This window comes from Bubalus bubalis, chromosome 2 (assembly GCF_019923935.1).
Source record: "Bubalus bubalis isolate 160015118507 breed Murrah chromosome 2, NDDB_SH_1, whole genome shotgun sequence".
Classification (NCBI taxonomy): Eukaryota; Metazoa; Chordata; class Mammalia; order Artiodactyla; family Bovidae; genus Bubalus; species Bubalus bubalis.
Window position 1 is genome coordinate 123,250,373 of NC_059158.1, and position 16,810 is coordinate 123,267,182.

The window sequence follows — 16,810 nt, forward strand, 5'->3', positions numbered from 1 at the left end:
CACCATTTATTGATTTAGGTGCATTTATTTCTGCTTTACACAGATCAAAGGTTTTTAAAAATCCTAGGCAGAGAGGAACAACATGAAACACATATGAGTTTTAACAGGCTCAGATCGTGGCACTTTTCTACCTCCTATAATCCTTACTATGTTTCATTAAAGTAAGTGACATCACTCCATTGTACAGATGAAGAAACTGAGGCTCAGAGAGGTAAAGTGACTTGCCAAGGCCACCCAGCTCGTAAGTGGTACAGCTGAAATATAACCCCATAACTGCCTGTGTTCTTGCTGGCCCACTTTGCATTTTCTTAAGGTGACTGATCCTGAGTAAATCCAGATGTTTTACGAGACCACACTCTGCTAGGCAACCTCCCAATGACCACTGATGGGTCTCAGGGGCCGATCTTCTGCCTAGTTAAGGAAGGGATGAGTTTGGTGGGGAAAGATGAATGTGTTGGACCTAATGCAGGCAGATTGGCAACTGTGTGCTAGTTTCCAGCTGTAGGTCCTTATATAAACCCTCAGCCACTATGAGGAGCTGATGATGCCTGCCTGTCCCCTCTCACTGGAACACACGTGCCCTATTCACTCACCCATCCCAGGAGCTGGTAGGTGAGCCTCAGGCCTCAGCGCCCTTCCTTGCAGACCATCCACTGTGGCTCTGGAACAGCTGTCTGCTGACATGGGGTGGAATGCAGAGAAGTAGCTGTGTGGGCAAAAGCTGCAAGGCCCATTCAGAAGCAAAGAGGACTGTTTAGCCCATGGTACTATCTGCATTTGGGGCTTCCAAGGTGGCTGAGTGGTAAAGAATCGCCTGCAATTCAGGAGACATGGGGTCGATCCCCGGGTCAGATCCCCTGGAGAAGGAAATGGCAACTCAGTTCAGTATTCTTGCCTAGGAAATTCCATGGCCAGAGGAGCCTGGTGAGCTACAGCCCATAGGGACGCAGAGAGTCAGACACAACTGAGCAACTAAACAACAGCAACCATCTCCCCTACAGCAGTAGTTAATAGTGTTGATTACATAAGCCTCACTTTTCTAGATGTCGTGGGGCTTAGAAACCTCAAATTTTGGGAACAAGTAGGAGATAACTTGGGAAGGTTGCAGAATCACCAACACGGATGTCACAAAATCCATGCATTAACTCATGAGGAGTCCTTAAACTCACCAAAGCATGTCTGCTTTTAGTTTACACATAGTAACAGGCTGTGTAGTGTCTCAGGTATTTTTGTAACAACTTTATTGAGCTATAATTCGTGTACTATATAATTCATCCATTTAAAGTAAGCCACCCAGTGGTTTTTTAGTATATGCACAGAGCTGTACACCCATCACCACAATCAATTTTAGAACATTTTCATCACTCCAAAAAGAAACCCTGTACCAGTGAGCAGTCACTCTTCCTTTTCCCCAACCCCGTACCCCCCGACCCCATCCTTAGTTCCTGGCAGCCTCTCATCTACTTTCTGTCTCTGTAGACTTGCCTGTTTCTAGGCATTTCATATAAATGGAATCATACAGTATGTGGCCTTTTGAGACTAGTCCCTTTCATTTAACATAATATTCTCCAAGTTCATAATGTTGTCGTGTGTATTAGTACTTCATTCCTTTTCACTATGAATGTTATTCCGCTGTGTGCATGAACCACATTTTGTTTATGCATTCATGAGTGGCGGCCATTGGGGTGTTTCCTCTGGGGTTGTTGTGAATGTGCTTCTGGGAACATTGATGCTCACATTTTTGTGTGTATATATGCTTTCATTTTTCTAGGGTATCTGTGTTCCTAGAAGTGGGATTGCTGGAGTATATAGAAACTCTGTTTAAATTTCTGAGGAACCTCCAGACTCTTTTCTCCAGTGGCTGTACCACTTTACTTCCCCAATAGCAGTGGATGCGGGTTTTGATTTCTCTATATCCCCACCAACAATTTTTATCTTTGTCTCCCTCTTTTTTTTTTTTTTTTTTTTTGGTTAAGCCATCCTGCTGCTGCTGCTAAGTCGCTTCAGTCGTGTCCGACTCTGTGCGACCCCATAGACGGCAGCCCACCAGGCTCCCCCATCCCTGGGATTCTCCAGGCAAGAACATTGGAGTGGGTTGCCATTTCCTTCTCCAATGCATGAAAGTGAAAAGTGAAAGTGAAGTTGCGCAGTCGTGTCTGACTCTTTGCAACCCCATAGACTGCAGCCTACCAGGCTCCTCCGTCCATGGGATTTTCCAGGCAAGAGTACTGGAGTGGATATAAAGTGATACCTCATGGTTTTCTTGATAATTTGCGTTTCCATGGGGGCTGATCATGTTGAGTATCTTTTCGTGTGTTTCTTGAAAACCAGTAAATCTTCTTTGGAGAAATGTCTACTCAAATCCTTTGCCCAATTTTATATAGGCTGTCTTTTTAATATTGAGCTCTAAGAGTGCTTTATATACTTAGAAACAAGCCCCTCATGGGATATATGGCTTGCAGAATTGCCCTGTCGTTCTGTGGGTTGTCCCTTCACTGTCTTGATAGTGCGTCGTCTGTATTTCTTGTCCACGGCCAATTAGCAGGATCTGGGAGGGCTTTAATTAAGAGGCAAGCAGGCTGACAGCTGTGATAAATGTCCTGCCAGTGAGGGAGGAGGTCAGCCTATAACACAGTCTATAAAAGCAAGACGAGACTCAGGAACAGCCCTTCTTGCGGCTCAGGTTGATCTCTGAGTTCTGGGTGAGGATGTGCTTGCCTTCTCTCGAAACAGGCACTGCATTTTGGACGGATTTCTGCCCCCAAAGGACAAATAGAGTAAGTCTTGAAGCTGGAAGCCCCTGTGACATGTATCTCTAGTCACAAATATGCATGGAACATCTGCAATGTGTCAGGCACAAGGCTGGGTTTTAGAAGTCGGGCCATGGAACAAGCATGGTGATCTCTACCTTCCCAAAGTTGACTGGGGCAAGGCATGGGGACGCCAACAGACAAGGACCTAGAGAAGCCCCCTAGGTCCCTAACCACAGGCAAAGTCCAGGTGTGTACCGGGCTCAACTAACCCAAGCCCACTGAGGGAAGCCAGGCGGTCTTCCACCATTTCACAGATGAGGAAACTGAAGGAACTTGTCCAGTGTCTACTTGTGAGGAAATTGTCAGGATGGAACCTAGAGTTTCAGCCTCTGAGAGCCATGATCTTCATCTCTATGCTTTTTTAGTCTTTTTTTTTTAAGTTCTGGGTAAGAATTTGCATTTTCATTTATGATTTGCCAGCTCCTGGGTGCTGGCTGTGGACACATACACCCTATGCCCCAGGGCCACGAGCTATCTGTGGATCCCTGCTCTTCAGCTCCTGGGCCTTTTCTTACACAGGCTCATCTTTCTAGAAGGCTTTTCTGAGCTCAATTGCACATCTTTCAAGGCTCAGCTCAGGCCCACCTCCTGCAGGAAGCTGCCCAGCTGCCCTGTCTGTAGGCAGGGTCCTCTCCCAGGGGACCGTGTTCAGTTGCCTCTTGTGCCTGTCACTCCGTGGGGACCACAGTGTCTGGAGGGTGTGAACTTCCCCAGGGGTTGTCAGGGATCATCCCTGGGAGTGGGAAGAAAACTTAGAGCTTCTGTTTGTTTTTAAATTTTTAGCCTTATCTCTTTACATTTATGTGTGTTTATATATGATTTATTCTGTATATAACATTAGAGTACACAAGTCATACTAAAATATACTTAATTTATAAATAAATAGAGCAGTTCTGGTTTGATCCCTGGGTCGGGAAGATCCCCTGGAGGAGGGCATGGCAACCCACCCCAGTATTCTTGCCTGGAGAATCCCATGGACAGAGGAGCCTGGCAGGCTACAGTCCATGGGGTCACAAAGAGTCAGACACAACTGAAGTGACTTAGCACAGCACATACATAGAATTACAGGAATGTGAGCCCCCCAGATTTAATGTTAAAATTTTAAAATAAAGCTCGAACACAACTGTGGGCCACTTGAGGGCAAGAACTGTGCCATATTCCTCTTGCAGTCCATGAGGCCAGAAATGTTAGCTAAGTTAGCCTCTCCCCTGGGGGTAGAGGAGGTGGCATCCCAGGTGGCCTGCAGACCCTCCAGCTGCAGGGTGCCAAGCTGGCACCCCCGCCCCCACCCACATCCAGCCCCAAAGCAGCGCCTTCGTGGCTGCAGCCCGCTCCAGCCCCTGGGGTCTGACGGGCATGTGCCACCCATGTGGAAGGGGCTGCAGTGCTGTCCATGCCCTGACTGCCCACCTCTGAAGGCCTGTCTGAGAGCAGACAGAAGCTGGCAGGCAGGCCTGTGGGCCAGGCCTGGCTCCGAGCCACAAACAACCCATGTTGTGGCCCTGCCAGGAAGGAGGTGTGGCAAGCAGGTCAGAGACCCAGAGGGGACTGGGAACTGTGGTTTGTGCCAGTTCCTGCACAACCAGGCCTACATGTCGTTCCGTCCACACTTTGAGAAGGGAAGGTGGGAAGGTGTGTATGTGCAGGCCGCAGGCCCCAGCTGCCCCAACCCAGCTGCAATTTGATCCCCTCCCTTCCACCTCCCCCAGATCTGTAAATAGAACAGCAGGGGAGCCAGGGCCCAGGCTGGGTTAGGCCCTCTCACCTTTGGGTCACATGGACAGGCAACAGGGGCTCCGCTAGACCTTTGGGGCCTCCAGGATCCTACCACATGCCCTGCCCTTGCCAGCATCATGCCAGCTGCAGGCCTCATGCTGGGCACTGGGAGGGCCGAAGAATTCTGAAAGGCCCGTGAAGCTCTTCAGAGGATAGTACACATAGATACACACACACACACACACGTACATGTACACATAGCACCAGTCAGAAAAGGTGGCTCTGAGCTCTTGTTAACTAATTTCACCCTCACAACAGTCCTTGGAGAAAGATGCAATTTGTGTCGCCATTTTAAAGGTGAGAGGACTAAAGTGCAGAAGCACCTGGGTGGTGAGCAATGGGCATGACTATGATCAGAACCTGGCACCTCTGCCCAGGTGGCTGGCCTTTTCCTGTCCCAAGGACCAGATTTTGGACACAAGAAGCACTTTGGAGGTGTTTCACGTTTAGTTCCCATTTACCCTGAGGCTCAAAGCAGGGCCCCTGAGGACAATAAGTCTGGGATGTTTAATAGGTCCCTAGATGTTCCAATGTCTCAGGGTCAGTTCAGGGCAAAACTGGGACCAGCCCCAGGTCCCCCAGTCCGGGGCTGTGGCTTCCCTCAGCTTCAGCTGCGTCACCTCAGATCCCTGACGGGAAGCAAATACAAATGAGGTTCTGAGCAGTGAAGCCTGAGTGCCAGCCCTGAACACTTCCTCCCACCTCGTGATGCTAAGTCTGGGGATAAACACAGACAGGATTCCAAGTCCAGACCTCACTGACTTCTCTTTGGGCTGGTTCATGTTTACTGTGAGACTGTCGATCACTCAGAGCTCTTCAAGGACCAGCAGAGGCTGTGTGTGCCATAATGTTGTCGTTGGCTGCCCCTTTGGAAGCCCTATCCCGTCTTTTCCTGCATCACCCAACACACACAGACACATGCAATTCTAAACCACTGGAGAGTGGGGAGTGTTTCTTATTCATCTTTATGCTCCCAAGAGTGTTCAGCACATGGTAATTGCTCAAGAGATGGGAAGGAGAAGGGGAGAGCAAAGCCAGAGGAGAGGCTTCTGTTCATGAGGGGACCTGCTTGGGATCCTCCAAATCATTAGCAAACATGAAGGTGACCTGGAGGCCTCAGTGTGGTGACTCTCCCTCCCGTAGGAACAAAGCCTGCTCTGGCGCCGGTGTCTCCAGGTGGCTGGCGCAGGGACTGGGGAGACCCCAGGGAAAGCTGGAGTCCCTAGGCCGGGATGTACAGTTATCTTGGCCCAAATCCCTGATGCTAGCCTGGGAATCTAAGGCCGCCTGCAAAGCCCCTGTCACCACTCACCCCTCTTCCTCGGGGGCAGACGCACTGGCAGGGTCACTGCGTCCTTCCATCACCTCGTCCCTGCTGCTGGGACAGTGCTGGCACCCAGGGTCTGCTTCATCACCAGAGCCGCCGTCCACCCAGTGCCGGCTTAAGTGCTGAGAGAGCACTGTTCTGGATGCTTAACACATATTGGTTTCTTCACTGCTACAACCCCCCCATAATGTGTGCCGTTATCAACAGTAGTCAACATAGTGTTCATTAGATCTCCCAAACATACTCATAACTGAAAGTTTCTACCCTTAGGCCAGTATCTCCCCATTTCTCCTGGTCACCAGTCTACTTCTAAGTTGGGGTTTTTCAGAACCACATATAAGTGGAGTCATGCAGTATTTGTCTTCTGTATTTGGTTTATTCCACTTAGCATAATGTCCTCCGGGTTCATTATATTGATGCAAATATCAAGATTTCCTTCTTTTTTTAAGGTTGGATAATATTCCATTGTACTCATACACCATATTTTCATTATCCTTCATTCACGGACAGACACTGAGGTTGTTTCCATATCTTGTCTACTACGAATTATGCTGCAATAAACATGGGGTACAGATCTCTCCAAGATAGTGATTTTATTTCCTTTGGTAAATATTCAGTATTAGTTTGCTGGATCATATGGTAGTTCTATTTTTAATATTTTGAGGAGTCACTGTGCTGTTTTTCACAATTGCTGTATGATTTTACATTCCCACTAGCAATGCATCAGTTCAGTTCAGTCGCTCAGTCGTGTCTGACTCTTTGCGACCCCATGAATTGCAGCACGCCAGGCCTCCCTGTCCATCACCAACTCCCAGAAGGGTTCTCTTTTCTCTACATGTGTGCCAACACTTACTATCTTTTGACTTTTTGACACTAGTCATCCTAACAGGTATGAGGTTTTGATTTACGTTTTCCTGATTAGTGATGTTAAGTATCTTTTTATATATTTGTTGACCATTTGTGTGTCTTCCTTAGCAAAATGTCTGTTAATTCCTTTGCATTTTTAATTGGATTACTTGGGTTTTTACTATTGAGTAGTATGATTTCCTTAAATATTTTAGAAATTAACCCCTTAATGGATATGATTTACAAATGTTTTCTTCCATTCCATAGTTTACCTTTTCATGTTGTTGACTGTTGATTTTTCTTTTGCTGTGCAAAAACTTTTTAGGTTGATGTAGTCAAACTCAATTTGTTTTTACTTCTGATCTTTGTACTTTTGGTGTCAAATCTAAATGAAGTCACTGACAAGACCAATGTCAAGGAGCTTTTTCCCAAGTTTTTTTTTAGGACAGTAATACAGTTTCAGGTCTTTTTTTTTTTTTTTTTTTTTTGAGTGTGAATCTTTAATCCATTTTGAGTTGATTTTTCTATATGATATGAGAAATGGGTCCACTTTCATTCTTTTCCATAAGGATGTCCAGTTTTTCCAAAGCCATTTATTGAAGAGATTGTCCTTTCCCTATTGCATATTCTTGACCATATATGCATGGGTTTATTTCTGGGTTGGCTATTCTGTTTTGGTTTATGTCTGTTTTATGTCAGTAATATATTGTTTTAATTACTAAAGTTTTGTAATATAATTTGAAATCAGGAAGTACGATGCCTCCAGCTTTGTTCTTCTTGCTCAAGATTGCTCTGGTTATTTCGGATCTTTTGTGGTTCTGTATGAATCTTAGTATTTTTTTTTCTATATCTGAAAAATGTCATTGGAATTTTTGTATAGATTGCTATGAATCTGAAAGTCTTTTAATTTATTAGCATCTTCTTCAATTTCTTTCATCAGTGTTCTGTAGTTTTAAGTGTATAGATCTTTCCCCTCCTTGGTTAAATTTATTCCAAAGTATTTTATTCTTTAAAAAATACTTATTTATTTGTTTTATTTGGCTGCATTGGGTCTTAGTTGCAGTACACATGGGATCTTTTGTTGTGGCAAATGGGCTTTGTTGCCCCAAGGCATGTGGGATCTTAGTTCTCTGACCAGGGATCAAACCAGCACTCCCTGCATTGGGAGGCAGATTCTTAACCACTGGACCACCAGGGAAGTCCTTGTTAATGGTACCCTATGGGACTGTGAAGAAAGCTGAGCGCCGAAGAATTGATGCTTTTGAACTGTGGTGTTGGAGAAGACTCTTGAGAGTCCCTTGGACTGCAAGGAGATCCAACCAGTCCCACCTAAAGGAGATCAGTCCTGGGTGTTCATTGGAAGGACTGATGCTGAAGCTGAAACTCCAATACTTTGGCCACCTCATGTGAAGAGTTGACTCATTGGAAAAGACCCTGATGCTGGGAGGGATTGGGGGCAGGAGGAGAAGGGGACGACAGAGGATGAAATGGCTGGATGACATCACCGACTCGATGGACATGAGTTTGAGTGAACTCCGGGAGTTGGTGGTGGACAGGGAGGCCTGGCGTGCTGCCATTTATGGGGTCGCAAAGAGTCGGACACGACTGAGCAACTGAACTGAACTGAACTGAACTGATGGGACTGTTTAGTGAATTTCTTTTTCAGATAGTTCATTGTTGGTATATATACAGCTTATTTTTGCATGTTGATTTTGTATCCTGCAGCTTCACTGGATTAATTTCTTAGTTTTAATAGTTTTTTGGTTGTGTCTTTAGAGTTTTCTATATATAAGATCATGTCAACTGTAAAGAAAGACAATTTTATTTCTTCCTTACCAATCTGGATCTCTTTTGTTCTTTTTCTTGACTGATTGCTCTAACTAGGACTTCCACTACTATGTTGAGTAGAAGTGGCCAGGAGTGGGCATCCTTGTATTGTCCCTGATGACTTAGAGGAAAAGCTTTCAGCTTCTCACCATTGAGTATGATGTTACATGTGAGCTTGTCATGTATGGCCTTTATTATACTGAAGTACATTCCTAATTCTGTATCTAACTTGTTGAGAGTTTTTATCATGAAAGAATGTTCACTTTTGTTAAATGTTTTTTCTGCATCTATTGAGATGATCGGATTAATTTCATCCCTCATTCTTTCATTATGGTACATCACATTTAAAGGTTTGCCTATGTTGAACCATCCTGGCATCCCAGGGATAAATCCCACTTTGATCATGGTGTAGGATCCTTTTAATGTGCTGCTGAATTCAATTTCTTAGTGTTTCATTGAGGATTTTTGCATCTATGTTCATCAGGGATATTGGCCTGTAATTTCCTTTTCTTGTACTGTCCGTATCGGGCTTTGGTATCAGAGTAATGATAGCACCATAAAGTGAGCTTGGAAGTGTTCCTTTCTCTTCAGTTTTTTTGAAGAGTGAGGAAAGGATTAGCATTAACTTGTCAGGAAATCTCTGGAAGAATTCACCAGTGAAGCCATCCAGTCCTAGGCCTTTCTTTGTTGGGAGAGGCTTTGGGGTCTTTTTGTTTGTTTGTTTTTTTGCTTATTAATTTATTTTAAAATAGTCGCAATAAATCCATTTTATTTTAAAATAGTGAGATATTTTCAGGAAAATGATATTTTCCAAAACAAAAAGTAATGCAAACAGAGGCATTGTTTTATATTTTTTAGTATCTCTTTAAGGGCTGGCTTAATATGAAAGAGCTGGATTCTCATGTTTCTGCATTCAGTGTGGGACAATATTTGATTGAAATATATGAAGAAAATCCAGCCTCACAGAGACATGTAGTTAGGAAAGGGAAGAGTGTCTTAGTAACTTCTTTATCATTATAGATATTCTTCTTTGATTCAACATCTATCTAGTCAGCTAAGTCAGAGAGTTTTTTAAATCACTGATTCAATCTCCTTATTCATTACTGGCCTGTTCAGATTTTTTATTTCATCATGAGTCAGTCTTGGTAGATAGTATGTTTTTAGGAATTTATCCATTTTTTTGGTGTTGTCCAATTTGTTGTCATATAATTGTCCATAATAGTCTCTTATAATCTTTTGTATTTCTGTGATGTCAGTTATAATGTCTTTCTTTTTTATTTTATTTGAATCTTTTTTTTTTCTTAGTGAATTAGCTAAAGGTTTGTCAATTTTATCTTTTCAGAACACCAGGTCTTCATTGATTTTTTTTCTATTGTTTTTCTAGCTTTTATTTCAATTATTTCCACTTTGATCTTTATTATTTCCTTCCTTCTGTTAACTTGGACTTTGTTGTTCTTTTTCTAGTTCCTTGAGATGTAAACTAAGTTGTTTTGAGATCTTTCTTTTTTCTTCATTTTGGCATTAAGCTATACTTTCCTCTTAGAGCTGCTTTTGCTTCACTTCATACTTTTTGGTATGTTATACTTCCATTTTTGCTTGCTTCAGATATTTTCTTTTTTAATTTCTCTTTTGATTCTTCTTCAGCTTATTGGTCATTCAGGAGTATGTTAATTTCCACATATTTGTGAATTTTCTAATTTTTCTCCTGTTACTGATTTCTAGTTCCATACCATTGTGGTCAGAAAAATACTTGATGTGATTTCAGCTTTTTAAAATCTTTAAGATGTGTTTTATGACCTAACATATGCTCTATCCTGGAAGATGTTCTGTGACGTGTATGGAGAATGTCTACTGTGCTGCTGTTGGATAGAATGTTCTCTATATGTTGTTGGGTTCATTTGGTCTAAAGTATAGTTCAAGTTCAATGTTTCCATGCTGACTTTTCTTATTTGTCTGATCCATCCATTATTGAAAGTGGGATAGTGAAGTCCCCTACTGTTATTATTGCTATTTTCCCTTGGTGTATATTAATATTTGCTTTATGTATTTAGGTGTTCTATCTACCATAATTCTAAATTACTGATGAGTTTAAATCATATTTGGAGAGCCCTTTCACAATTAAACTTGTGATGTGACATTGGTCATTATTGGTGACAAAGCTGCAGATAGGCCAATACTCCTGTGCTGCTGCTTACATCCATACCAAAGAAAATAGCAACTTACGGCTAGAAGCTGGTGACAATTAAAACAAATAACTTTCCCACCCAAGTGTACTGTAAATTTGTAGCCCAAATTCAGGGGCCCAATCTTAGGTCCCATTCACTGTCAAGTCCCACTACAGTCCTACCCTCAGAGTAGAATTGTGGTGTTCGTTCATTCATTCAGTAAGCACTGAACACCAGACAGGCCTTGTGGTAAATGGTGCGATCCACAGTCAAGTAAGATGAAGTTGCTATCTTTAAGCTGCTCACTGTCTACTTAAGGAAGAGCATCAGAGATACCATTCCAAAATGCAGAGTGTAAACAAGCACAGGAACGCCTCGTCTACCCTTCCTGATAATCCAATAAACCCAATGATGCTGAGGTTGGGGTCACTCCCGGATACTAACACTGGCTATTACATAATGCTTTTGAAAAGACATACATAGCATTGATCATAGAAATTCCATACCCTTCTTTCCCAGCGCACTCACTCTCACAAATTTGTACCAAGCAAATAATTCAGGACAAAGGACAGAGTAGAATGCAGAGGTCCTTCCCTCTCCTCTTCTGGAATCTGTGAGCTCCTGAGGAAGGGGCTGGGACTTATTCAGCTTGTGCCCCCATGCTGGCACATGTTAACACTGAAAGGCCTGTTGGGTGAATGTTGGACCACCATGCAGTTCTGATGGACAGAGAGGGAGCTGGTAGGCGGGGGAGTCCACAAGCTGACCAACTTCCTGTTTTCTCTTCTAGCCACCAGAACATCAGGAAAGATGGACAAGCCGCTCATCAGCCACCACCTGGTGGACAGTGATGGCAGCCTTGCTGAGGCCCCCAGTGAGGTTCCCAAAGTGGGCATCCTGGGCAGCGGGGACTTTGCCCGCTCCCTGGCCACCCGCCTGGTGGGCTCCGGTTTCAGTGTGGTGGTGGGGAGCCGCAACCCCAAACGCATGGCTGGGCTGTTTCCCTCAGCAGCACGAGTGACTCTCCAGGAGGAGGCGGTGGGCTCCCCGGAGGTCATCTTCGTGGCTATGTTCCGGGAACACTACTCCACACTGTGCGGCCTCAGTGACCAGCTGGCTGGCAAGATCTTGGTGGACGTGAGCAATCCCACAGAGCGGGAGCACCTTCAGCACCATGAGTCCAACGCTGAGTACCTGGCCTCCCTTTTCCCCACCTGTGCAGTGGTCAAGGCCTTCAATGTCATCTCTGCCTGGACCCTGCAGTCTGGTCCAAGGGATGGAAATAGGCAGGTAAGTGCTGGAGGAATGCCAGTCATCATAATAAATGTAAATGGCTAAGTTTCACTGAAGGCCCTTGATGAACCAGGCTCTTCGTGTACGTTATCTCAGCTCATCTCACATGACTGCATAGGGCAGTGTGGTGCAGAGTTGTTAATGAGCTTACATACACCAGGTCCCATAGCTTAGTGAGCTGGGGTTTGAACTGGAAATCCATGTTCTTCTATTGTAATTTGATTTCCAAGAAAATAAGGAGGAAAATGTTGATGGCTTTCTTTTTACTATCTGGAGTCTAGAACAAGAGAGATTTTGCTTTTAGGATTGGACTTAGAAAGAAGAACCTGCGCCAGGTCCTGAGGAAGCAGGCAAGTCCCAAACTTTATCTCATCTATTCCAAGGGCTTCCAAGAACTGAGCAGATTTCTCAGAATAGTTAATAGCAGGTTTTTCTGGAAGTGGAAAAAGGCTCCAGAAACAGCCATTGCTACATACAGTTGTTGGCAAGAGGGGCTCTAACCAAGACAAGATGGTTTTTAATGTCAAGAGGCCACCTGCACTTTCCTGAAGGAAGGATGCCAGGCTCCACATGTGTATGAGACCCTCTTCCAATGAGTCCAGCTCAGATGGCTCCTCTGCCAACTCCATGCCAGGCTGTGGGAGAGCCCAAGGTACCCAGCCCCTCTAACTGGAGGGTCCTCTTTACAGCCTGCATCTTGGGACTCTCATATATGGACAGGCAATGGACAGTGGCTGAATGTAGAATAGCAGAGCATGGAGGGAGCAGAACCAGCAGCTGGCTGGGGAAGCCTTTGAGGTCAGCTTTGGCCTCGGCCCTACCTCATGTCATCAGGCACAGAAAGGGCATTCCTTCTGAGACACAGAGGTGAGAATTGATGTTCCCAAACTTCAGTTTCCTCACCTGAAAAATGTGGACAATAGTACCTACTTTCAGGCTTGTGGCAACGCGGAGGGATCACATGTGTTAAGCCTGGCACATAGTAGGTCCTGAGTCAGTGTTGGTAGAGCAGCTGACCACAGCAGTGTCAGCAAGACACATGGAGTGTTTGGGACCAGAGGACACCAGTGGACCTGCCTGGGGGCTCACAGAGGGGAGCAGTGGGCTACAAGGCAGGGGCTGGCTTGTGGATTGCCTTGTGTGTTGGCTGAGAGCTGTAAGGGGCAAGAGGACATGGTCACAGAGGACACTTGTGGACTGAGGGATGGAGCTGCAGCCACAGCGGCACGTTCTTGGCCATATGCAAAGCCCAACAGCTGAGCAACCCTCAGGGCAGGCCAGAGTCCTCAAGGCACCTGTTCCAAGGGCTCCTGGGGGCTGCCTAGATGGGTGTTCTGCTTGTGGATGCTGATGGCTATGAGTTGGGTGAGATGCTCACTGTTGAATGAGTGTTGGCCATTATCCTTGAGTAGTGGGTACTGCTGGGTCAGAGACTGGGAGACCACAGAGAGGAAAGGCCTCTGGCCTGGGAGTCAGGGCCACTTTCTGCTCCAGCTGTACCTTACCTGGCAGTTTCCTCGGCTATTCAGTGAGGAGTTTGGCCAGGAGGCTCTCTGAGGCCCCACCCAGGGACCCCATCTGATGCCTCCCACCTCCCTCCCCACAGGTGCCCATCTGCAGTGACCAGCCGGAAGCCAAGCGCATTGTCTTGGAGATGGTGAGGGCCATGGGCTTCACCCCTGTGGACATGGGGTCCCTGGCCTCAGCCCGGGAGGTGGAAGCCATGCCCCTGCGCCTCTTCCCAGGCTGGAAGGTGCCCGCCCTCCTGGCCCTGGGGCTCTTCATCTTCTTCTACGCCTACAACTTTGTCCGGGATGTGCTGGAGCCCTACGTGCAGGAGGGCAAGAACAAGTTCTACAAGCTCCCTGTGTTCGTGGTCAACACAACACTGCCCTGCGTGGCCTACGTGCTGCTGTCGCTGGTGTACCTGCCCGGCGTGCTGGCAGCTGCCCTGCAGTTGCGCCGCGGCACCAAGTACCAACGCTTCCCCGACTGGCTGGACCACTGGCTGCAGCACCGCAAGCAGATCGGCCTGCTCAGTTTCTTCTGCGCTGCCCTGCACGCGCTCTACAGTCTCTGCTTGCCGCTGCGCCGCTCCCACCGCTACGACTTGGTCAACCTGGCCGTCAAGCAGGTACGGCCCTTGTGAGTCGTCTCCTGCCAGTCATGGTACTGGGTGTCCCATAGGTACAATGCTCCACTTGTCATCTGCCAATTCTTCCCCGTGGCACAGCTGTAAAGACTCTGCCTGCTGATGCAGGAGAAGGAGATGTGGAAATGTGGGTTGATCCCTGGTTGGAAAGATCCCCTGGAGTGGGGAATGGTACCCCACTCCAGTATTCTTGCCTGGAGAATCCCATGGACAGAGGAGCATGGCGGGCTACATACATGGGGTCACAAAAAGTCGGATATAACTGAGCACACATGCCTATCGCTAAGGAGGAAAAGATAACTGTGGAGAAGGGTGGGGTGCGATTTTAAAGGGTGGTGTAGGAGGCCTTGCTAAGTAGGTGATATGTGAGCACAGGTTGGAAGGAGAGGAGCTGCCTGGCATCTTTGAAGAATAGCAAGGAGGACCTCTTGGTGGAGCCCAGGGAGGCAGTGGTGGGTGAGGCCTGGGAGGCTGAAGCCACACCAGAGAGGCCTTGAAGGCCAAGGAAGGGCTTTGGCCTTAGACTCGAAGCCAGTGAAAGGTTTTGTGTAGAGGATTGATGATCCATCTGGGGTTTTAATTGGCTCACTCTGCTGCCAGGTGGAGAAGCTAGAAGATCTTCTAACTTGATCAGATGAAGATGCTGGGAGACCAGTTAGGAGGCTGTGCAGGAACCCTGATGAGAGGCGATGGAGGCTTGGAATGGGGTGGGGGCAGCAGAGAGGCAAGAAGGTACTGAAGGCATGTTTTGAAGCCTGAGTACACAGGATTGCTGTAATAGACTTGGGATAGATGAGGTGCTCAGGTTCTCAGCCTGAGTACCGAGGGGGATAGAGTTACCATCATCTGAGATGGGGAAGGCTGCAGAAATATGTTTTTTTTGGGGGGAGGGGTGCACAGTAATTATGCATTTAGGAAAGCCAGATGGTGCTCTTTTGCCATCAGGATTCCTGGGAATGCAGGGCCTTCAGCCCAAACCAAATAGCACCACAGGCAACCTCCCCTGGCACCTGTACCTACAGAAATAGGCCCCCTAGATGCTTCCTCCTGGTTTACAAACTCACAGGGCCTGATTCTGACTCCAAAGCTCAGGTCTGCAAGCAACACTGCTTTTCTTTATTTTCCCTAACCTGCTTGATTCTCCCTCTAGCCCTCAGCCTCTGGCCTGGTGCGTGGGTCCTACACACTCCAGGAGACTTAAGTCACCCAATGAGACCCTTCTCATCTACCCCTGGTTCCAGCTGCAGTTTTGTTCTTGCTTGGGAAGCAGGGATCCTACTGAGGCTGTGCCCTCCTCAGGCACATCTGCCATGCAGCCATCCCCTCAGAGGCCTGGCCACTTCCCAGAGCAGGACTGTGGGGGCAAGGTGGGGCCGCTTCCTGGGAACCACAGACCTCAGCCCCTACTCACTTGGGTTCCTGCTTCCCTGCTCGCAGCTTCTCAAATGCCCTTGTCCTTCCCCACCCATGGACACCTGGCATCATTGCATGTGTAGGCTTGGGCTTTCATAAAAGAAAGTTGGAACCCAGACTTCAGGTGAAAAAGCAAGACACCTGCTGGCAACAAGAAAGAAAGGGAAAAATAATGGTCACACACTCTTTAAAAAGAGCTTACTGTGTTCTAAGTAGCATTCTAAGAGCTTTACATACCCAGCGTGAATTCATTTAGCCCTTATCTCTATAAGGCAGATGCTGTACTACCCTTATTTTACAGGTGATAAAACTGAGGCACAGAGAGTTTAAGTTACTTGGCCAAAGTCACACAGCCAGTAAGGGGCTGAGGTGGGATGCAGATCCAGCCATTCTCTTCCAGATCCATGTTCATGCCCATGTAATTTCTACAGGGAAAACAAGTCCAAATTACCAATTGAGTAAGTGATCCCAGAGCTCATTCATTCACTGAGTTCTACTCTACCAGGCCCTAAAGCCACAGGATGAAATAAGACAGTCTCATCCTCCCCTTAGCTGGCATGGGGTGGTGTGCAGGCCTGCAGGCCAGAACCCTGGACTCTTGTCCTCTAGCATCCCTGACGAGAACAAAAGCTTGATCTTAAGCAAGTCATAGCCCCTCCTCGGTTCTCAGCGCCCTGATGTAGATAGAGGTCTTACCCAGTGCTAGTGGGTTTGATGCTTTCTGATATTCTCCCACTGGGCAGGAGACCCTGCATAGCCTCTCGGGGTATGCTGCCCAGGAGGTGGCAGATCTGGGTGGCAGGCATTTCAGGCAGTGGGTAGGGAAGAAGGTGATGCCCCCTTCCCACCAGAGCATGAGGCAAACCCCTGGCTGCCCCTTCCCCTGCTCACCCTCTGACTGCCACTCTCCAGATTCTCCACCCTGCAAAGACTCTTTCTGTTTTTGTTTTTAATTCAATCATTTATTTATTTTTGGCTGTGCTGGGTCTTTATTGTTGTGTGGGCTTTCTCTAGGTGAGGCAAGCAGGGGCTATTCTGTTGCCGTGTCCAGACTTCTCGTTGCAGTGGCTTCTCTGGTTGCTGAGCACATGCTCTAGGCGCATGGGCTCAGCAGTTGCGATGTGCGGGCTCTAGGGTACTCCGTTTTCAGTAGTTGTCACTCATGGGCCCTAGAGCTCACGGGCTTCAGTAGTGGCTT

The 16,810-nt window shown here is 46.7% G+C and overlaps 1 protein-coding gene across 6 annotated transcripts in view; it reads left to right on the plus strand.

Moving 5' to 3' along the window:
* STEAP3 (STEAP3 metalloreductase) overlaps positions 1 to 16,810 on the plus strand; it is a 52,307-nt gene that overhangs the window by 18,666 nt on the left and 16,831 nt on the right. For all 6 annotated transcript variants that reach the window (XM_025277348.2, XM_006057160.3, XM_006057162.3 and 3 more), the window contains 2 exons: positions 11,545 to 12,044; positions 13,654 to 14,181. In XM_025277348.2, coding sequence (XP_025133133.1) covers positions 11,545 to 12,044; positions 13,654 to 14,181 — 1,028 coding nt within the window. The remainder of the gene's footprint in view (positions 1 to 11,544; positions 12,045 to 13,653; positions 14,182 to 16,810) is intronic.